Source organism: Saimiri boliviensis, chromosome 11, assembly GCF_048565385.1.
Source record: "Saimiri boliviensis isolate mSaiBol1 chromosome 11, mSaiBol1.pri, whole genome shotgun sequence".
Classification (NCBI taxonomy): domain Eukaryota; kingdom Metazoa; phylum Chordata; class Mammalia; order Primates; family Cebidae; genus Saimiri; species Saimiri boliviensis.
Window position 1 is genome coordinate 15158899 of NC_133459.1, and position 24237 is coordinate 15183135.

General features: G+C 43.8%; 1 protein-coding gene across 2 annotated transcripts in view; it reads right to left on the reverse strand.

The window, feature by feature from the left end:
• The window catches only part of FBXO42 (F-box protein 42), a 106848-nt gene that overhangs the window by 44507 nt on the left and 38104 nt on the right, over positions 1-24237 (reverse strand). For both annotated transcript variants that reach the window (XM_003934964.4, XM_074380143.1), the window contains exons 2-4: positions 22975-23241; positions 15052-15168; positions 5558-5692 (exon numbers count right to left, since the gene is read on the reverse strand). In XM_003934964.4, the coding sequence (XP_003935013.1) occupies positions 5558-5692; positions 15052-15168; positions 22975-23224 (502 nt within the window). In that variant the 5' untranslated portion in view covers positions 23225-23241. The remainder of the gene's footprint in view (positions 1-5557; positions 5693-15051; positions 15169-22974; positions 23242-24237) is intronic.

The following is a 24237-nucleotide window of genomic DNA, read 5'->3' on the forward strand; positions in this document are numbered from 1 at the left end:
CACAGGCCATTCTCACTTCCCTCCATTCTTCATTCTTTAGGTCTTAGCCAAAATAAAACAAAGTCTCCTGTAAAGTAGCTCTCCCCTAACAGCCTGGGCAACATAGTGAGACCCCATCTCTACAAAAAAACACAAAAATTAGCCAGGTGTGGTGGTGCACGCTTGTAGTCCCAGCTACTCAGAAGGCTAAGGCAAGAGGTAGAGGATACCGTGATTGTGCCACTGCACTCCAGCCTGGAAGACAGAGTGAGACCTTGCCTCAAAAAAAAAAAAAAAAAAAAAAAAAAAAAAAAAAGCTTCCCCCTGATTCTATACTTCATTCTGTTTGCTTCCTTCATAATTTATAATAATTTACTTGCTTTTTGTTTCTTTCCCATTACAACATAAGCTCCATGAGAGCAGGGTCCACAAAAGCAGGTGTAAACGGGAGGAGGTGGTGCCTCATTGGAAATGTCTGAGAAGTACTAGCTGTGGGTCTCTTCTAGCTGCAAGATCTGTCATCCCTACACTCACAACTAATAGCACCACCCTACCGCCAACACCACTCTTCCTCCAGATGGAGCATTTCTAACATTTTGAAAGAAACTAAAGATGAGATTTCACTGGCAAATCACACTAATTCCAATCCAACTGGTATAGATGGAATTGTGTCCTCCACCAAATCCATATGTTGAAGCTCTAACCGCCAATGTGATGCTATGGTGGAGATAAAGCCTTTGGAAGACAATTAGGTTTGGACGAGGTCATGAGGGTAGGCCCTCATTGTAAGATTAATCCCCTTATAAGAAGCACAAGAGACACCAAAGCTCACTCTCTGCAACATGAGAACACACTAAGAAGGTAGCAGTCTGCAAACCAGGAGCTGGGAAGACAGCCCTCACTAGAAGCCAACCAGGCGGACACTCTCATCTTGAATTTCCAGCCTCCAGAACCATGAGAAATAAATTTCTGTTGTTTAAGCTACCCAGTCTATGGTATCTTATTATGGCACGCTGAGCTGACTAAGACACCAACCAATAGGAGAATGCTCTAGACTCATTTGCCACATAACCAAATACACATGTAAAAAGACATCTGATGCAGCAGTATTCTCTATCAAGACTACTCCCAACCAAAAGTGTCCCACTGCTTGCCTGATGCTCTTACCTCTCCAACAGCCTCACGTTTGAAGACTGAACACTGTTAAAGCAACTATCACCATCCTGTACATACTCTAATGTTAGAAGACCACCTCACAACTAACAGTACTCTTCCCTCACTCTTCAATTTACCTACATCAATGCACAAAATGAATGAGTCAGGTACACCAAGATTTATAAACAATTGTGTTTTATTCAGAAAGGCTACTGACGTTTCAGTTAGGAAGTGATTTTGATTGGGACTCATGATAGCATACAGAAACACTGTCTCAGGGCATCTTGCATGGGGTTTCTACCTAAATGAGAATCTCATAGGACTATTTTATTATTATTCTATTTTGAGACAGAGTCTCACTCTGTCACCCAGGCTGGAGCATGGTGGCGCAATCTTGGCTCATTGCAACCTCCCACTGCCGGGCTCGAGTGATTCTCATGCTTCAGCCTCCTGAGTAGCTGAGGATCCAGTCGCATGCCACCATGCTCAGTTAATTTTTTGTCTTTTTAGTAGAGACAGGGTTTCACTACATTAGCCAGGCTGGTCTGAAACTCCTGGCCTGAAGTGATTGATCCTCTCAGCTCAGCCTCCCAAAGTGCTAGGATTATAGGCATGAGCCACCAAGCCTGGACTATTTTTTATTTTTTGAAACAGGGTCTCCCCTCTTTTGCTTAGGCTAGCGTGAAGTGGAGCAGTCATCACCCACTGCAGCATTGAACTTCTGGGTTCAAGCAATCCTCCCACCTCAGCCTCCCAAGTAGCCAGGACTACAGGCACATGCTATCATGCCTGGTTAAATTTTTAATTGTTCTGTAGAGACAGGCTCTCACTATGTTACCCAGGATGGTCTCAAATTCCTGACCTCAAGAGATCTTTCTGTCTCAGCCTCCTAAGTGTTAGGATTACAGCCGTGAGCCACTGTGCCCAGCTAGGACTCTTTTTTTTTTTTTGAGACAGAGTCTCGCTGTGTCACCCAGGCTGGAATGCAATAGCATGATCTCAGCTCACTGCAACCTCTGCCTCCCAGGTTCAAGAGATTCTCCATCCTGCCTCAGACTCCTAAGTAGCTGGGATTACAGGCACGTGCCACCGCGCTCAGGTAACTTTCGTATTTTCAGTAGAGACGAGGTTTCACCATGTTGGTCAGGCTGGTCTCAGACTCCTGACCTCATGATCCACCCACCTCAGACTCCCAAGTGTTGGGATTACAGGCGTGAGCCACTACGCCCGGCTCCGGCCAGGAATCTTCATTAAACAATTGTTTTTTGGTTTTTGTTTTTTTAATTTTTTTTTTTTTTTAAAGGCCGGAGAGCGCCCGCGGGTCTCGAACCACACAGAGTAGCTGTTTTCCACCATAGAAAGTATTGTCGAAGTAACCGCTGAGCTAAAGCCGCTCCAAACAATTGTTTTTTATTTTGAGTAGGCATTTCAAAAAGCTCAGGTTTTCCTCCTTCTAAAATCAGTCTCTAAATGCAGATTAGGGTGAGGGAGTAACTAGATTCTTTCAGACACTTTTGTTAGAAAATTTAAACATTCAGGAGTTTATATGTTTTACCAAACGGAATATCCCAAATGCTCTATTTTTAAAAATTCATATTCCATAGGGAATGTAAATAAGTAAAACAGTTACTTCTCCAACATTTCTGCTTTGGGAATTTCAAAGAATATTCTTTTTTTTTTTTTTTTGGAGACACAATCTCACTCTCCCCTAGGCTTGTATCTGTGGGCGCAAGCAATCCTTCTTCCTCACCCTCCAAGTATCTTGGACTATAGATGCATACCACCATGCCTGACTTAATTTTTTTATTTTTATTTTTGTAGAGATGGGGATCTCACCATGTAGCCTAGGCTGGTCTCGAACTCCTGGCCTCAAGGGATCCTCTTGCCTTGGCCTCCCAAAGTGCTGGAATCATAGGCGTTAGCCACTTCATCTGGCTACAAAGCAGTCTTTAAACGTGATGATTTAAAAAAAAAAAAAAGTCTTACATCCACATTACAGGGAGAAATAAGCACAGTAGTTGGCAGAGGCGATGAAGGTCCCAAAACCAGAGCTCCATTTTCACAAGAATGAGCACCACTCATGCCAAATTATCAAAGGGGTAAAGCTTGGTTACAAAATAAAGACGGTAATAGTATTTTGTGACTGAAACTATCAAAGCTCTTCTGAAATGAGACTTGTACAAAATCCCAAGCATAGTGGCAACAGGATGCTTAAGCTGAGATCTTCTACATTTTAGAATCTGTAACTCAGATGAGACTGCAGTAAGCCATAACTGTGCCATTGCACTCCAGCCTGGGTGACAAAGCAAGATCCTGTCTCAAAGAAACAATACAAAACAAAACAGAAGATGTAACTCCAAATATTAATTTGCAGTAAGTACAATATGGTACAAAGGGCTAGAAAACGTGATCCTACAAAGCACAAAATTCTAGGAGCCCTAAAATAGTTCTAGCCTTCAAAATTTTTATACAATTACCATTTCTTTATTATTCCAATAGTTTTTGTGGGGGTTTTTTTGAGATGGAGTCTTGCTCTGTCGCCCAGGCTGAAGTGCAACCTCCACCTCCTGGCTTCATGTCAAGTATTTTCCTGCCTCAGCATCTCAAGTAGCTGGGATTACAGACACCCATCACAATGCCTGGCTAATTTTTGTATTTTTAGTAGAGACAAGGTTTCATCATGTTGGTCGTGCTGGTCTCAAACTCTGCTGGGATTACAGGCGTGAGTCAAGGGGCCTGGCGTGTGTGTGTGTGTGTGTGTGTGTGTGTGTGTGTGTGTGTGTGGTTTTTGTTTTCTAATGGCACAAACAGCCTTTATTGGTTGCAAAAGGAAGGGGAAGAGGAGGGGATATAATAGCTCCTCCTCCTGGAGTGGCACCTGCAGACTGGACCACCACCCTTCAAATGCCAATAATTTAAATAAAGAACTTCATCTACACAAAGCCCAGCTCTACCCATGGCATCCACTCAGTAGGCTCCTCCTATATTTGCCTAATGCAGGGAAAAGGAACAGGAACTTAAGCTTTAGGGAAGCAAAAGGCAGCTTCTTCTCATAAATAGGTTTAAGCCCCTGGCCTAGACATTCACAGTAGTGGTTCTATAAAGGGAAACATAAACTAGCCTTCTCAGCCTATTCAAAAATCGTCATTTAGTCCTACTTTACATTTCTCCTAAAGAGGTGCAGTAACTTATTCACAGTTACACAGAGAATTGGTGACTATGCCAGGAGATGAAACTCGTGTCCCCTCACTCTTACTCCAGTGCCCTTTCTAACATACCATGATGCCTCCTATCTGGTAATCAAAGTAGTAAGGCAAGGCCTAAATAAATAAGGAACTTGCCCAAGGGAAACCCAAGTGTCCTTAGTCCTAAGAATGAGTCCTAATATTAAAAAGCCAAATGAAGAATGTTTTGGGAAAAGCTTCCCAACAAACCTAGTAGAATACTTTATACTCAGTGGACTCTATTTCTCTCTCACATCAACCCCCTCCAATCTATGCCTCTTCAAACTGCCCTCCTAATGAGTGCAAAAACCACTGTTTTTATTTTTCCCCCAGGAGAGGTAGGACAAAACGAAGAAAATAGGGCTGGGTGAGGTGGCTCATGCCTGTAATCCCAGCACTTTGGGAGGCCAAGGTGGGCAGATGGCCTGAGATCAGAAGCTCAAGACCAGCCTGGCCAGCATGGTGAAACCCTCTACTAAAAATACAAAAATTAGCCAGGTGTGGTGGTAGGCGCCTGTAATCTCAGCTACTCAGGAAGCTGAAGCAGGAGAACTGCTTGAACCCAGGAGGCAGAGGTTTCAGTAAACTGAGATCACACCATCACACTCCAGCCTGGGCAAGAAAGCGAGACTTGGTCTCAAAAAAAAAAAAGAAGAAGAAGAAAAGAATCTAGTTTCTTTCTGCCAGATTTCTGGCATAGTGGAACTGGGCAGGAATGTACATACTGTGGAATCTTCCCACACCCCTGGGCTGTTAAGAGTAACTAGCAGAGGCATGTCCCATACACTCCCCAAATACCTGAGCTGGCAACAACAAAAGATTTTCAGAGACCTTAGCCCTGGGACAATAGCTTCTGTCAGTCAACTGTGTTCTCACGACTGTGTTTCTGTTCTCACTTCAACCTCATACCAAATGATGTATCACACCTGTATGAGCATACTTGAGAAAACCATGCAAATGAATTCACACAGCAGTACAGCAATTTTGGCAGGGCACCATTACTAATGATAAGTATAATTTAACAAAAAACAAAGACTTACACAAGCTTATTATTATTATCATTTACACTGCACATTAAACTTAAGGACCTGAGTCCCAGTTACCTATACCTGAGACCAACACCAAAAAGGATCAGGTAGAGTTTCCACACCAAGGGAGTCACCTCGTAACGAGGCAAAGATCAGCGTTTCATCTCTTACCTGAAGCCAAAGGTCGGATCCACTCTTTGCTGTTTAGGTCAAGTCTCCAGAGGTCATTGAAAGCAGCATTGCAGCTGCTCTGGGTACAGCCTCCAAACACATACATAGACTGATTAGCATCATAATAGCATGCGCCTAGAGAGAAAATACACAAGTAACTGCTATTAAAATTCTGAGGCCCTTCCAACATTTTATCCATAAGCCATATTTTTCAAAGCTCATTTATTTCACACATTCAGCAATTCTGTTACCAAGTACCAAATTTCTATAACCAGCCTCCTGTCTTCAGATGGGTCAGTATCATGTTATCCATTAAAACAAGGCACAGAGAAAAGCTAATTTCTGAGCACACTAAGCAAGTTGACAATGATGTAACAGTGTTAAGTTCAGCAAGAACACATAATAATTCAGATTAAAGGTGCTCAAATGAGGAAAGTTTCAGCACAGCTGCACAATTAATCTAAATCTCTTATCATAATCCTCTAGAGCAGGCGTCCCCAAACTACCGCCCCCTGAGGCCATTTATCCGGCCCCCCGCCACACTTCAGGAAGGGGCACCTCTTTCATTGGTGGTCAGTAAGAGGAGCACAGTATGTGGCGGCCCTCCAGCGGTCTGAGGGTCTGAGGGACGGTGAACTGGCCCCCTGTGTAAAAAGTTTGGAGACGCCTGCTCTAGAGCCAGGCAAAGATAGTGCCCACACAAGCACTGTGTCCTCCCATCCCTTTCCTCTAGTCCTCCATTGTTTCTGTTTTCAAGTTAAACCCAAAGCACAAATTAAAAAATGAATTTTTTTTTTTTTTTTTTGAGATGGAGTCTTCCCTCTGTCACCCAGGCTGGAGTGCAGTGGCAGGATCTTAGCTCACTGCAACCTCTGACTGCCAGGTGCAAGTGATTCTCCTGCCTCAACCTCCCGAGTAGCTGGGGTTACAGGTGTGTGCCAACACACCCAGCTAATTTTTTTTCTTTTCTTTTTTAGTAGAGATAGGGTTTCGCCATGTTGGCCAGGCTGATCTCGAACTCCTGACCTCAGGTGATACATCCACCTCAGCCTCCCAAAGGTCTGGGATTACAGGCTTGAGCCACTGTGCCCAGCCAATAAATGAATCTTTATATGACACAATGAGAGGAAACAATTTTAATCAACACTATGAAGTAACTACACATAAAGTCCAATGTGATTAAAGAAATACAGTTTTTATTAATTCCAAAAGGCAGTGGGGGAAACTCGGAAGTAGTATGGTCTTGCACTAGCCCCAAAGCAACAGATAGAAAAAGTATGGAAATCATTAAGTCCCAGTATGTATCCAAGAGCTACCAAAGCATTCTGGTTGATTCTGACTAGAAAACCAGTGCAGTAACATTTAAAAAGCACCAAGATCTCTGAGAAAAGGCTTTTTTGATTAGATGATTGTATAAGCATCACCAGGCATTCCTAAGAAAAAGAGGCAATGACTGTGAGAAGGGCTGTTACCCTAAAACCGCAAAGACCGAAGCCAGAATGTAGACAGATGCGTGAGTGCTAACTTCTGCCACCTTGCGGTCTCTATCCTTTGGAAATGACAACCACACTCCTTGCAGTCTTGAATTTACCATCTTGGATTTCAGGAAAAGATCCAAGCAAAGTCTTTCCTGCCATCCATTTCATGCACTGAAGAAGTTAAAAAAAAAAAAAGACTTCTCAATGTTCATGTGAAACTATTTAGTGTCACATAAAAGGAAGGGGAAAGGAAAAAGTACTTCACAGATTCATTTAACGATGCATGGCTTTAATGATCATCTAGCACAGGCGTCCCCAAACTTTTTACACAGGGGGCCAGTTCACTGTCCCTCAGACCGTTGGAGGGCAGCCACATACTGTCCTCCTCTCACTAACCACCAATGAAAGAGGTGCCCCTTCCTGAAGTGTGGCAGGGGGGCCGGATAAATGGCCTCAGAGGGCCGCATGCGGCCTGCGGGCCATAGTTTGGGGACGCCTGATCTAGCATATTTGTAGGTCTAATTCAGTTTAGCACACCACTATTTTTTTCTTTTCTTTCTTTTTTATTTTGAGTCAGAGTCTGGCACTGTAGCCTGCGCTGAAGTGTGCAATGGCCTGATCTCGGCTCACTGCAACCTCTGCATCCCAGGTTCAAGCGATTCTCCTGCCTCAGCCTCCCAAGTAGCTGAGATTACAGGCGCCTGCCAGCACACCTGGCTGAGTTTTTGTATTTTTAGTAGAGATGGGGTTTCACTATGTTTGCCAGGCTGGTCTCAAATTCCTGACCTTGCGATCTGCCTGCCTCGGCCTCCCAAAGTGCTTGGATTACAGGCATAAGCCACCACGCCCAGCCAGCACACCACTATTTTTAAGGTCTCTTCTGAACTCTGGCACTAGTTACCCAAGTTCAGAAGAAGGGAAATGCTACTACTGTTGACCCATCCAATGCTACTGCTATAATCACCTCTGTGATATACACTAGCTCTGGGAATAACCTTCCTTTTTTTCTTTTTTTCCCCTGAGACAGAATCTCACTATGTGGCCGAAGCTGGAGTATAGTGGCACGATCTTGGCTCACTGCAACTTCCACCTACTCGCTTCAAGCGATTCTCCTGCCTGAGTGTCCTGAGTAGGAGTAGCTAGGATTAGAGGCACACGCGACCAAACCCAGCTAATTTTTGTATTTTTAGTGGAGACAGGGTTTTGCCATGTTGGCCTGGTTGGTCTCGAACTCCTGACCTCAGGTGATCCACTTGCCTCAGCCTCCCAAAGTGCTGGGATTACAGGTGAGAGCCAATGCCCGTTCCCCTTTTTTGTTCCTTAACTCGGCCTACCTGTTAGATCCTTGAGACTTTCTTTTTTTTATTTATTTTTTTATTTTTTTATTTTTATTTTTATTTTTTGAGACGGAGTTTCACTCTTGTTACCCAGGCTGGAGTGCAATGGCGCGATCTCCACCTCCTGGGCTCAGGCAATTCTCCTGCCTCAGCCTCCTAAGTAGCTGGGATTACAGGCACGCGCCACCACGCCCAGCTAGTTTTTTGTATTTTTAGTAGAGACAGGGTTTCACCATGTTGGCCAGGATGGTCTCGATCTCTCGACCTCGTGATCCACCCGCCTTGGCCTCCCAAAGTGCTGGGATTACAGGCTTGAGCCACCGCGCCCAGCCGATCCTTGGGACTTTCTAAAGTAAGAAGGCCAAGTCAAAAAACTGAGGGAGTTAAGAGGTAATGAAAGCAATATATTTAGTGCTTTAAACCCAATAGTCTCAGTCAGTGGAAGGGTTAAATCCCAATTATCTGACCTTTGACACTGTGCAATAATGGAGCTGCAGGCTTTTAAAATTACCAAAGAAATTAGAGAAAAACAGATGTGAAGAAATAAATTACTATCTAGCCATCAATAGGCTCACATCTGCAAAACATTTACTGTATCCCCAGAACTCTATTAAGACGTAAAGTCCAGGCCGGTCATAGTGGCTCACGCCTGTAATCCAAGCACTTTGGAGGCCAAGGCAGGCGGATCTGAGGTCGGGAGTTCAAGATCAGCCTGACCAACATGGTGAAACCCTGTCTTTAAAAAAAAAAAAAAAAAAAAAGACGTAAAGTCCAATTAATCCATGGCTCACATTTCAGATCTATTAAGAATTACAAATAGGCCAGGTGCGGTGGCTCACACCTGTAATCCCAGCACTTTGGGAGGACGAGGCAGGTGGATCACGAGGTCAAGAGATCGAGACTATCCTGGCCAATATGGTGAAACCCCAACTCTACTAAAATTACAAAAAATTAGCCGCGTGTGTTGGTGAATTCCTGTAATCCCAGCTACTCGGGAGGCTGAGGCAGGAGAATCGCTTGAACCTGGGAAATGGAAGCTGCAGTGAGCTGAGAACGTACCATTGCACTCCAGCCTGGGCAACAAGAGCAAAACTCAGTCTAAAAAAAAGAACTACAAATAACAGGCTGGACACGGTGGCTTACCTGAGGCCAGGAGTTTGAGACCAGCATCGCCAGCATGGTAAAACCCCTCTCTACTAAAAATACAAAAATTAGCAGGGCATGGTGGCAAAGCCTGTAATCCCAGCTACTTGAGAGGTTGAGGCATAAGAATCGCTTGAACCCAAGAGGCAGAGGTTGCAGTGAGCCAAGATTGCACCACTGCACTCCAGCCTAGGTGAAAAAGCGAGACTGTCTCAAAAAAACAAAAAGAAAAACAAAAAAACAAGTATAAATAGCAAAGGATCAAGTCAGAAAACATTAGACAAACAAAAGGACAATTACTTGGAGCCACAATTTTTTTTTTTTTTTTTTTTTTAGACGGAGTTTTGCTCTTGTTACCCAGGCTGGAGTGCAATGGCGCGATCTTGGCTCACCGCAACCTCCGCCTCCTGGGTTGTGGCAATTCTCCTGCCTCAGCCTCCTGAGTAGCTGGGATTACAGGCACGTGCCACCATGCCCAGCTAGGAGCCACAATTTAATCTCCACCAAAGGAGCTCAACTCCAGATATCTTTGTCCTCTTAGACCGATAATGATCTAGTAATCCCAACAAATGGGGCAATTTTGAAATGAGCCAACTGGTACCAGTTTGGGTCACTAAAAGAACATTCTTCTCCTCTCTATATTCCAGACCTCCAGAAAAGAAATTAGCAATGTCCTATGACTTCTTTTTTTTTTTTTCCCCTCAAGATGGGGTCTTGCTCTGTCTCCCAGGCTGGAGTACAATGGGGCCTTCTTGGCTCACTGCAATCTCCATCTCCTGGGTTCAAGCAATTCTCCTGCCTCAGCCTCACAAGTAGCTGGGATTACAGGCACGTGCCACTACACCCAGCTAATTTTTTGTATTTTTAGTAGAGACGGGATTTTATCATGTTGGCCAGGCTGGTCTCAAACTCCTGACCTCGTGATCAGCCCGCCTCGGTCTCCCAAAGTGCTGGGATTACAAGTGTGAGCCACCGCACCTGGCCCACATTTTTCTTCTCTATTTGGACTGAAAACCCAGCCAACAGCTGGGCCCTGAGGTCCTTATCACATGTATTTTAATCTTATACTAAAATACAGCAATTGCCATATTCTTGCTTCTCTTAACCAAACAAAGGTTTCTGGAAGAGGAAGGCACAGCGCGAAGTATGCAAAGCTAATGGCACTAAAATAGCAAGTTTCACACACTACTGTATTTTCAATGACCGGCAGTCACTTATCAACAAAGTTGGAAGAGGAAGGGAGTCAATTTAGGCAGCTATATTTAGAACTCAGATATAATGGAACAAGAAAAGAACTATCAATAAAACACTCAACTATTTTAAGCACCCTAGCCTACTGAACTTTACTTATTGCCTATTGTTTATTTAAGACACCTATATATTGATCTTAGCGGGGCAGGGAAGCCCACCCAAGAAGTTCAACGAGCCTTTTAGCAAAAAGAATTTGAGCAACTCCCAGTGCTCCAGCAGTAATTTCCCTTTTCCCAAGTTCTCCACCCAAGTAAAGCATTTTCCTTTCAGAACACCTAGACCACTGGAATGTGCTATACAGTTACAGCTCATAATACAGTACGAACACTGGGCTAAGAAATAATACTGAGAATATCTATGCCAACAGCTAAATCCCTTCAAATTTTCTGAAACGGACTTAGTTTACAAGATACATACTAATCATCCCTATTAAAATACAGGTCAAATAGTCACAATAGTCACACAGAGCAAGAAAAGAGTTCTTCACAGTCCTGAACACTTCTCCGCTATTCTATAATCATCTCAAGGGCAAGATCTTCCAGTAGTTTCATATTTTCCATGGTGTGTGGAGCATTCAATAAATGCTCACTAAATGAATGATACACTTTTGAATTTTCAGACGTCAAATTCTCTTTTGTTTCTCCACCTGTATCCAGGGAAAGATCCTGAGGCATTTATCCCATGCTTGAAAAGACTATGCTGTCATGTGTCTCACACCTACAAGCCAGAACATATTTGATAAGGTCTATAATTACGTAACTATGGAAGAAGCAAGCGTGGTTTTCCAGTCTGGGCCTGCTGGCTCCTGCAGGAACATGATCAGCATTTCGTATCTGACTCTATTACCTGACTAAACCCTGAAACACTTTTCAAAGCATAATGTTGGGAGCTCAGGAGACCCCTACATCAATCTGAAAAGGACATTCTACATTGAAGCTTGCATGATTAACTATGCACACATTGACCAAAAAGCTAGAATTGGCCTTTAATTTTTTTTTTTTTTTTGAGACAGAGTCTTGTTCTGTTGCCAAGCTGGAATACAGTGGCAAAATCTCAGCTCACTGCAACCTCTGCCTCCCAGGTTCAATAGATTCTCCTGCCTCAACCTCCTGAGTAGCTGGGATTACAAGCATGTGTCACCACGCCAAGGTAATTTTTGCATGTTTGGTGGAGACGGGGTTTCACCATGTTGTCCAGGCTGGTCTTGAACTCCTGGCCTCAAGTGATCTGCCTGTCTCAGCCTCCCAAGCTGCTGGGATTACAGGCACGAGCCACTGCACTCGGCTCTAGAATTGGCCTTTTTACTTCACCTGCTTTTTTTGTCCCAGACTTTTCCATAAGAAAGACACTGTACTGTGCATATCTTTGTTGCACTTAAGCCCACAAAAATTACTAGGTATCAGAATGTATTGATATCAAATTTATTAGATATCAACTATGAACAAGATGTTGTGAAATGGTACAAGAGGGCTGGGCGCAGTGGCTCACACCTGTAATCCCAGTACTTTGGGAGGCTGAGGCAGGCAGATGGCTTGAGCCAAGGAGTTTGAGACCAGCCTGGGCAACAGGACAAAACCACACATGTACTAAAAATACAAAAATTAGCTGGGCGTGGTGGTGGGCACCTGTAATCCCAGCTACTTGGGGGGCTGAGGCAAGTGAATCACTTAAATCTGGGAGGCGGAGGATGCAGTAAGCAAAGATCATGCCACTGCACTCTAGCCAGGGTGACAGAGTAAGACCTGTCTCAAATACAAAACCAAAAAAAAATGGTAGAAGAATGTCTAAGACATGCAGCCTGTCTGAAGTGAACAACAATCTTGTGGGTGGGGGGGGAGACACCATCATCATCCTACTTTTTTACAGCTTAGAATACATACATACATTTTAATTTTAAATAGAGATGTTGCCCAAATTGGTGTAGAACACCTGGGCTCAAGTCATTTTCCTGCCTCAACCTTAAAACATATTTTTACAAGTGTTTTCTCAGTTGCATTTCTTAGCAACCCTGTGGCACAAACAGTTTGTCATAACCATTTTTCAAGCAAAGAAACCGTGGGTCAGACAAGCCAAGAAACTTGCTTCCCACCTCCAAAGGTCTTTCCTTTTCTGCATGCAGCCTCTCTCACACAGATAATAATGACAAAAGACAGATGGTAATAAATAATGGGGAAAGGTATGAACAGTATGTTAGGGAAGCAGAAAGGAAGAAAATAACTTAATATCCACAGTGAGGAAATTGAGAGAAGCTGGTAAAGAATGTGGCTTTTGACTTCATCTTTGAGATGACTTTTAGGGAACAGGACACTTTCAGTCTGTTAAGAAGGGCAGGCTGGGTGTGGTAGCTCACGCCTATAATCTCAGCACTTCGCAAGACTGAGGCGGTGTATTAGTCCGTTTTCACACTGCCATAAAGAACTATCCAAGACTGAGTAATTTACAAAGGAAAGAAGTTTAACTGACTCACAGTTAGACAATGCTGGGGAGGCCTCAGGAAACCTACAATTATGGTGGAAGGCTAAGGAGAATCAAGCACCTTCTTATAAGGCAGCAGGAGAGACAGCACAGGGGAATTGCTTTTTTTTTTTTTTTTTTTGAGACAGAGTCTCACTCTGTTGCCTAGGCTGGAGTGCAGTGGCACAATTTCAGCACACTGCAACCTCCACCTCCAGGGTTCAAGCAATTCTCCTGTCTCAGCCTCTTGAGTAGCTGGGAATACAGATGCGCATCACCACGCCCAGCTGATTTTTATATTTTTAGTAGAGACGAGGTTTCACCGTGTTGGCCATGCTGGTCTCGAACTCCCGATCTCAAGTGATCCTCCTGCGCCGGCCCTCCAAAGTGCTGGGATTACAGGCATCAGCCATCACACCTGGCCCAAATTTGTACTTTATAATTAATACCTGTCACATTCAAACTTTTTGTAGAGTCCATTTAAATTTTGTGTTTGCTCAACATATACTATGTTAAAATACCATTATATGACCTAGTACTAAAATCTAGGTCTCCTAAGCAAGACCTAGTACTAAAATCTAGGTCTCCTAAGCAAGACCTTAGAAATATCCTCATATACAGCTCTGCTTTGTTTTCCTCTTAGATAATGTCAGATATTTAAAATTCTAAGCATAACACCTTGACCACTTTGGAACAGAGAAAAATCCAAGGAAAAAGCAGAGGGCTGGGCATGGTGGCTCATGCCTGTAATCCTAGCACTTTGGGAGGCTGAGGTGGGTAGATCACCTGAAGTCAGGAGTTCGAGACCAGCCTGGCCAACATGGCAAAACATCTCCACAAAAAATACAAAAATTCACCAGGTGTAGTGGCACATGCCTATACTCCCAGCTACTCGGGAGGCTGAGGCAGGAGAATTGCTGGAACCTGAGAGGCAGAGGTTGAGATGAGCCAAGATCTCACCACTGCACTCCAGCCTGGGCGACAGAGACTCCGTCTCAAAAAAAAGAAAAAGCAGAATATAAAATTCTTAACAAACTGCCTACAATATATTTAGGCTGACACTTTTCCCTAATTCTGGTTGTAAAATACATATAAAATCTAATTTTACATGCTCTTCATTTAAATAGTCAGATAACAGCCAGGCACAGTGGCTCACCCCTGTAATCCCAACATTTTAGGAGGCCAAGGTGGGAAGATCACTTGATCCCAGGAGTTTAAGACAAGCCTGGGCAATATAGTGAGAACCCAGCTCTACAAACAATTTTTCAAAAATTAGCCAGGCATGGTGGCATGCACCTATGGTCCCAGCTACTTGGAAGGCTGAGGCAAAAGGACAGCCAGAGCCCAGGAAGTCGAGGCTGCAGTGACCCATGATCATGCCACTGCATCACAGTCTAGGTAACAGAGTGAGACTCCATTTCTAAATAAATAAATAAATGTCAGATAAAATACATGCTTTGGCCAGGTGTGGTGGCTCATGCATGTAATCCCAGCACTTTGGGAAACCAAGGCAGGCATATTGCTTGAGCCCAGTTCAAGACTAGCCTGGGCAACATGGCGAAACCCCATCCCTACAAAAAATACAAAAATTAACCAGGCGTGATGGTGTACGCCTATAGTCCTAATATTTGGGAGGCTGAGGTGGGAGGATCACCTGAGCCTGGGGAGGTGGAGGCTGCAGTGAGTTGTGATTATGCCACTGCACTCTAGCTTGGGTGACAGAGTGAGACCTTGTCTCAAAAACAAAGAAAACAAAAAACCTGCCTCCAAAGAAGTTTCTGGAAACATGACCACAGGCAGGGTCGAATCAATTTTCACAGTAAATACTTACTGTGTGAGAACCGCTGAGTGATTGGAGTTCCAGGATAAGGATAAGTACGGCTCTCCCACTGAATGTTTCCTTCCTGGACGGCCTTCATGAAACCATGATAACACTGATGAGCTACACCTAAAGATAGAAACAACAAATCCTTCAGTCCAGACACTAAACTTAGAAATCAAATTATTAAAATTGTGTCTGTTACCTGTTTTTATCATTTCTATAAGACAAGTTTCTTTGAGGAATTCCAAATTTATCTGATTTTCATTCAAAGAAAGGAAATATAATTTTAAAACCAAAAGGCAATCTTTTCATTTTATCAAGTTCAGGGGTTAAGTGACATCAAAAATTACAAAATTAGCTCACACTGTGACTCTAGTCCCTTTTATATTATCTCATAAGGCAACATATCAAGATCACTGATATTATTTACTCCAAAACAAAGGTGCTGGGGGATAATTCAGCCTTATAAAGAGTATGATAAAACAATGTCTGGAGGCCGGGCACAGTAGCTCTCGCCTGTAATCCCAGCACTTTGCGAGGCTGAGGCGGGCAGATCACCTGAGGTCAGGAGTTCAAGACCAGCCTGGCCAACATGGTGAAACCCTGTCCCTACTAAAAATACCAAAAATTAGCTGGGTGTAGCAGTGGGTGCCTGTAACCCCAGCTTCTCAGGAGGCTGAAACAGGAGAATTGCTTGAACCCAGGAGGCAGAGGTTGCAGTAAGCCAAGATCACGCCACTGCGCTTCAGCCTGAGCAAGCAGCATGAAACTGTCTCAAACAAAACAAAACAAAACAAAACAAAACAAAACAAAAAAACAATGTCTGGAACGTAACAGGTGTTCTGTAAATATCTATAGTTGGAAGCTATAATAAAGCATTCTCTGTCTTAAATACAGAGATAATAATTAGCTTACAATGGATTATGTTTTGTTTATTTATTATTTGTTTTAGACAAGGTCTCCTTCTGTTACCCAAGCTGGAGTGGCATGACTTTGGCTCACTGCAACCTCTGCCTCCCGGGCTGAAGCGATACTCCCACCTCCGCCTCCTGAGTAGCTGGGACTACAGGCAAGCACCACCAGGCTTGGCTAAAATGGACTATGAAATATATAACTCAGGAAAGTTTTTGTTTCTTTATGCTGGGGGGGACAGAGTCTCGCTCTGTCTCCCAGGCTGGAGTGCAGTGGTGCAATCTTGGCTCACGGCAACCTCCGCCTCCCGGGTTCAAGCAATTCTCCTGCCTCGGTCTCCTGAGTAGTTGGGATTAAGACACGCATTACTACGCCCAGCTAATTTTTCAATTTTTAGTAGAGACAGGATTTCACCATGTTGGCCGGGCTGGTCTCGAACTCCCGACCTCAGGTGATCTACCTGCCTCAGCCTCCCAAAGTGCTAGGATTACAAGCATGAGCCACCACGCCCAGCCAGGAAAGTTTTTTAAAAGGTTAAAGGCTAGGCACAGTAGCTCATGCCTGTAATCCCATGCAGTCCTAGTCAAAACCCCAGCAAGTTATTTTGTGAATAGCAACAAACTGATTCTAAAGTTTATGTGGAGAAACAAAAGACCCAGAATAGCCAAGCAAACATGGAAGAAGAAGAACAAAGTCAGAAGATTGATACCATCTGACTTCAAGACTTACTATAAAAGCTACAGTAATCAAGACAGTGTGGTATTCACAAATAATAGACAAATCAATGGAACAGAATAGAGAGCCAAGAAATAGACCCATACAAATACAGTCCACTGTATTTAATAGTGGTGGGTTCTCACTGTATTGCCCAGGCTGGTCTCAAACTCCTGAGCTCAAGCGATCATCCTGTCTCAGTCTCCCAAAGTGCTGGAATTACAGGCATGAGCCACTGTGTCCAGCCTCCACTGATCTTTGACAAAGAAGCAAAGGCAATGCAATGGAGAAAAGATAGCCTTTTGCCAGGCTCAGTGACATATGCCTGTCATCCTAGCTACATAAGAAACTGAGGCAGGAGGATCACTTGAGCCCAGGAGTTTGAGGCTGTAGTGCACAATGATCCCACTTGTGAACGGCTACTGAATTACAGCTGGGCAACACAGTGAGACCCCACCTCCCTTCCCCACACCCTCTTTTGAGATTGGGTCTCGCTCTGTCACCTAGGATGGAGTGCAGTGGTGCGATCTCAGCTCACTGCAACTTCTGCCTCCTGGGCACAAGGGATCTTCCCACCTCAGCCTTCTGAGTAGTTGGGACTACAGGCATGCACCACCACACCCAGCTAATTTCTGGTTTTGTTGTTGTTGTTGTTTTTATTTTGTAAAGATGGGGTTTGGCCATATTCTCAGACTGGGAGATCCTACCACTTTTTTTTTGTTTTTGTTTTTTTTGAGAAGGAATCTCACTCTGTTGTCCAGGCTGGAGTGCAGTGGTGCAATGTCAGGTTACTGCAACCTTCACCACCCAGGTTCAAATGATTCTCCTGCCTCAGGTTCCCAAGTAGCTGGGATTATAGGCGTGTGCCACAACACCCAGCTAATTTTGCATTTTTAGTAGAGACGGGGTTTCACCATGTAGGGTAGCCTGTTCTCAAATTCCTGATCTGAAGTGATCTGCCCACCTGGGCCTCCCAAAATGCTGGGATTACAGGCATGAGCCATCATGCCTGGCCAGAAGACCCCATCCCTTAAAGAAAAAAAGGCTCCTTTTCCAAAAATGGTGCTAAAACAAATCAAAATCTACATGCAAGAAAATGAATCTAGACATCTTTCATGAAAATGAACTCAAAATGAATCACAGTCCTAAATGTAAAACATAAAAACTCCTGGAAGTTAACAGGAGAAAATCCAGATGACCTGAGATTGGGGACAACTGTTTAGACACAACACCAAACGCATGATCCATGAAAGAAAGAATGGCTAGGCATGGTAGCTCATGCCTGTAATCCCAACACTTTGGGAGGCAAAGGTAGAAGGATCACTTGAGTCCAGGAGTTCAAGATCAGCCTGGGCAACATAGGGAGACCCTGTCTCAACAAAATATATTTATTTTAATTAGCCGGGTGTGGCCAGGTGCAGTGGCTCACACCTGTAATTCCAGCACTTTGGGAGGTCGAGGCGGGTGGATCACTTTAAGTCAGGACTTTGAGACCAGCCTGGTCAACATGGTAAAACCCCATCTCTACTAAAAACACAAAAATTAGCCAGGCATAGTAGCATGCGCCTGTAATCCCAGCTACTTGGGAGGCTGAAACAGGAGAATTGCTTGAACCCAGGAAGTAGAGGTTGCAAAGAGCCGAAATTACGCCACTGTACTCCAGCCTGGGTGATGGAGTGAAATTCCATCTGGAAAAAAAGGAGAAAAAATAGCTGGGTGTGATGGCATGTGCCTGCAGTATAGCTACTTGGTAAGCTGAAGTCAGAGGATCGCTTGAGCCTGGGAGGTCGAGGATGCAGTGAACCATGATCACACCACTGGACTCCACTGTGGGTGACAAAGTAAGACCTTAATCCCCTCCCAAAAATAACTGATAAGCCAAATTCATTAAAACTAAAAAATTTCTGCTCTGTGAAAAATACTGTCAAGAGAATGAGAAGATAGACTGAGAGAAAATATTTGCAAAAGACATATCTGATAAAAGATAGTTACATATAATATCCAAAGAACTCTTATAACTCAACAATATTAGGGCCAGATGCAGTGGCTCACACTTGTAATCCCAGCACTTTGGGAGGCCTAGGCGGGCGGATCATTTGAGGTCAGGAGTTTGACACCAGCCTGGTCAACATAGTGAAACCCTATCTCTACTAAAAATACAAAAATTAGCCGGGAATTGCTTGAACCCAGGAGGAGAAGGTTGCAGTGAGCCGATATTATGCCACTGCACTCGAGCCTGGGTAACAGAGTGAGGCTTCATCTCAAAAAAACAAAAAAACAAAAAAAAAAGCCCTCAATAATATTAATAAACAACTCAATTAAAAAGTGGGTCAAAAGCCTGGCATGGTGGCTCATAATTCCAGGACGTTGGCAGGTTCAGGTGGGAAGAGCACTTGAGCCGAAGAGTTCATGACCAGCCTGGGCAACACAGTGAGACTCCATCTCTACAAAAATAAATAAATACAAAAATTAGCTGGGTGTGGCAGTACACAACTGTAGTCCCAGCTACTTGGGAGGCTGAGGCAAGAGGACTGCTTGAGCCCAGGAAGTCGAGGCCACAGTGAGCTATGATCATGCTACTGTGCTCCAGCCTCGGTGACAGAGGAAGACCTTGTCTCAAAAAAATAAAATAAAATAAAATAAAATAAAATAAAATAAAATAAAATAAAATAAATATATATATCTATATAAATGTATATATATATATATATATATATATATATTTAAAATACATATGTAGAAACAATTAAACATGGGTCAAAGACCTTAAACAGACACTTCAAAGAAGATATATGGATAACGCATAAGTGCATGAAAATATGTTCCATATCATGTCAACAGGGAAATGCAAATTAAAATTAGATACCACTAGATATCTATGAGAATGATGAAAATCCCAGCTACTACTACAGATGCTGATGAGAATGTGGAGAAACAAGACCTCTCATTCATTGCTAGTGAGAGTACAAAATGGTTCAATCACTTCAAAAAAACAGTTTGGCAGTTCCTTACAAAACTAACCATGCTCTTACCATATGATCCAGCAATTGTGTACCTTGGTATTTACCCAAAGGAGCTGAAAAATAATGTCCACAGAAAAACCTGCACAAAAATGTTTACACCAGCTTTATTCATAATTGTAAAAACTTGGAAGCAACCAAGATACCCTTTTAGTAAGTGAATAGGTAAACAAACTGCAATGCATCTAGACAATGAAATCTGACTAAGCAGCAACAAAAAAAGAGCTAACAAATCATGAAAAGAAATGGAGGCGGCTGGGCACAGTGGCTCACGCCTGTAATCCTAACACTTTGCTAAGACAGGAAAATCACTTGAGCTCAGGAGTTTGAGACCAGCCTGGGTAACAGTAAGATCCTGTCTCTATAAAAAAAAATTTTTTTGCCGGGCGCGGTGGCTCAAGCCTGTAATCCCAGCACTTTGGGAGGCTGAGGCGGGTGGATCACGAGGTCAAGAGATAGAGACCATCCTGGTCAACAAGGTGAAACCCCGTCTCTACTAAAAATACAAAAAATTAGCTGGGCATGGTGGCACGTGCCTGTAATCCCAGCTACTCAGGAGGCTGAGACAGGAGAATTGCTTGAACCCAGGAGGCGGAGGTTGCGGTGAGCCGAGTTCGCGCCATTGCACTCCAGCCTGGGTAACAAGAGCGAAACTCCGTCTCAAAAAAAAAAAAAAAAAAAAAATTTTAAGTACCCAAGCATGGTGGTGAGCACCTGTGGTCTCAGCTATTCTGGAGGCTGAGGTGGGAGGATCACTTGAACCTGGGAGGTGGAGGTTGTAGTGAGCCAAAATCCACACCAATGCACTCCAGTCTGGGCAACAGAGCAAGACCCTATCTCAAAAAATAAGGAGGAACATGGGCACAGTGGCTCACACCTGTAATCCCAGCACTTTGGGAAACCGAGGTGGGCAGATCACAAAATCAGGAGTTCAAGACCAGCCTAACCAACATCATGAAACCCGTCTCTACAAAAAATACAAAAATTATCTGGGCATGGTAGTGTGTGCCTATAGTCCCAGCTATTCGGGAGGCTGAGGCAGGAGAATCACTTGAACCTGAGAGGCGGAGGTCGCAGTGAGCCAAGACTGCATCACTGCATTCCAGCCTTTGGACTTGGGATATAACAATGTTTCAGTATAGGTTCATCAATTGCAACAATATGTACCACTCTCGTCGGGGATGTTGATAATGGGAGAGGCCATACATGTGTCAGGGTAGGGGGTACATGAGAAATTGGTTTCTTTTTTTGAAATGGAGTCTCACTCAGTCACCTGGGCTCAAGTGCAACGGCTTGATCTCAGCTCACTGCAACCGCTGCCTCCCAGGTTCAAGCGATCCTCCTGCCTCAGCCTCCCCAGTAGCTGGGACTACAGACACCCACCATCATGCCTGGCTGACTTTTGTATTTTTAGTAGAGATGGGGTTTCACTATATTGGCCAGGCTGGCCTTGAACTCCCGACCTCAGGTGATCTGCCCACTTTGGCCTCCCCAAGTGCTGGGATTACAGGCGTGAGCCACCACACCTGCTCAGAGAAATCTGTTTCTCCTGCTTAATTTTGCTGTGAACCTAAAAGTGCTATTAAAAAAAAAAAAAAAGAGAGAGAGTCTATTAAAATTAAAAACAAACAAACAAACAAAACTATCTCCTCAGTGACCTCTGCCAGAAAGATCAATCTAAGACCGTGAGCATTAGGGTAGGGTTCTTCTCTCTTTAAAAACATAAGACTGCCAAAGAAAACCTAAGGATAAATTCATATATTTGATTTCACAGTCCCTTATCTGTGGTTTTCCTCCCTTTATTTGAGAAGTGAAACCATGTATTTCCACAGGGCAGGGAGCCAAACTCTCCTGAAGAGCCCATTAACTCAGAATACAGAAGCAGGCTGTGTGTGCCAGTATTAGCAGTTATAATAAATGAGCACAGGGCCCACAGAGCAGTTTCAACACAGCTGGTCCTTAGCCCTCTAGGTGGACTTTGGGAGTTGACAAGGACTCCCCTCCCCATAAGAACCACCTTGATGCAAGGAAAATATTTTAAAACTGATTGATTCTGATCTAAAGGTTGTTCTCTGTTACATCTTTGGCTGCCTTATTCCCCCAGGAAAGAACACATCAACACAACCCTTGCTTTCATCAAAAATGACTTGATTGATCATCTTCAAACAAAAAAATGGGCCCTTTCCACTTAAGATGCAATGAAGCCAGTAACTGCTTTCTGCTAATTAAAAATACAGCATGGCTAGCAACATAAACATTTAGCAAAAAGTTGAAATCCTGATTAAGAAAAGGATGAAAAAAGGAGAAAGTGTTTTTTTTGAGACAGAGTCTCACTCTGTCGCCAGGCTGGAGTGCAGTGGCGCTATCCCAGCTCACTGCAACTTTCATTTTCCAGTTTCAAGCAATTCTCCTGCCTCAGCCTCCCAAGTAGCTGGGACCATAGGCATGCACCACCACACCTGGCTAAGTTTTGTATTTTTAGTAGAGACGGGGTTTCACCATGTTGGCCAGGATGGTCTTGATTTCTTGACCTCATGATCTGCCCGCCTCAGCCTCCCAAAGCGCTGGGATTACAGGCATGAGCCACGGCACCCAGCTGAAACTTGATTTCTTCTTTGAGCCAGAGTCTCACTCTGTCACCCAAGCTGGAGTGCAGTGGTGCAATCTCGGCTCACTGCAACCTCTGCTTCCCAGGTTCAAGCAATTCTCCTGCCGCAGCCTCCCGAAGAGCTGGGATTACAGGCGCTCACCACCATGCCCAGCTACTTTTTCTATTTTTAGTAGAGACAGGGTTTCACCAGATTGCCAGGCTGGTCTCAAACCTCTGACCTCAGGTGATCCACCTACCTCAGCCTCCCAAAGTGCTGGGATTAAAGGTGTGAGCCACCACGCCCAGCCAAGAAACATATTTTAAAAAGTAAAGGATGTACATAGGGTCTTTGCTGTTTAGAGATAAAATTCAAGTGACAAATGCTTTTCAAAAGAATATAGTTGATAAAAGTAGCTACTCAAAGACAATATGCAGCCTTAACAAGAGCATAGACTCTAAAGCCAGACTGCCTGAATATGAATCTTTAATCCTGCATTTACTGGCCAGGCACAGTGGCTCACCAGGGTAAGAAGAAAAGGAAAATGTAGTATCATCTAATGCTAGATTTTATAACCATAATACATTTAAGGGAAGAAAAAAACTAAATTTGGAGTCTAAAAATAAATCAAAGAAATAAATCAAAAAAAATTTTATTTTTTGAAATCAATAAATAAACCTTTCTCCTTTCCACAGTACCTTTGATGAGTCGGTACCACTGTTTGCAGACAAGGGCTGCAGTTTTGTGTTCCTGATATGGTGAGAGAAAGGACAGGATATACTCCAAAACCTCTTCTGGCAGCTCCAACATGGACCTATTATGTCGGGTCTCCTCAGCCTCCAATGCTGGGTGGGGCTCCTCATCTTGCTCCATTGTCCCTTCCAGCACAGTTTCTTCTTGGTCCACAGCCATGAAACTGTCATCTTCACTGTCCGAGGAGCTGGCCATGACATTCCACTCAACAGCTGTAATAGGTCAAACACAAGTATCAGTATCCCACCACAAGAAGCTCAAAAACAATTCAGGCATGCACATCCAAGCTCTTCATAATTTCGTTTCCACTCTCAGTGTAAAATCTGCTCTTCACTTTCCCACACCGGTTGTGAGCCACCCTAATTTGAAAGGTACAGCTCAAATACCAAGCCCATCCCCAAAGGCCGCTGATTACATTTTTTCTCTTCACTGAAAACCATACTGGCAGCTAAGGTCTGGTATAACCATAAACCAGAAAACTCGTTCTCCAACAATTCCTCTAACTCAAAGATCTAACTGACAGACAGCAAGAGAAAAGCATCTAGCCTCACTGGCCAAGAACAGTGATCTATCAGACCTCAAACTTTGAAGGAAAAACTACTTCTGGGTCCTGCAAAGAATAATAACATTCTAAGAATATGGGTTAAAAAATAAGTTTTTCAGCCAGACACGGTGGCTCACATCTATAATCCCAGCACGGGGCTGGGTGCAGTGGCTCATGCCTGTAATGACAGCACTTTGGGAGGCTGAGTCAGACAGATCCTAACCAGGATGGTCAGGAGATCAAGACCATCCTGGTTAACACAATGAAACCCCATCTCTACTTAAAAAAAAATACAAAAAAATTAGCCGGCCATGAGGGTTTGCACCTACAGTCCCAGCTACTTAGGAGGATGAGGTAAGAGAATCACTTGAACCTGGGAAGTGGAGGTTGCAGTGAGCCAAGATCACACCACAGAACTCCAGCCTGGGCGACAGAGCAAGACCCCATCTCAAAAAAAAAAAAAAATCCCAGCACTTTAGGAGGCCAAGCCAGGTGGATCACCTGAGGACAGGAGTTTGAGGCCAGCCTGACCAACATGGAGAAACCCCATCTCTACTAAAAACACAAAATTAGCTGGATGTGGTGGCACATGCCTGTAATCCTAGCTACTTGGGAGGCTGAGGCAGGAGAATCACTTGAATCCGGGAGGTGGAGGCTGCAGTGA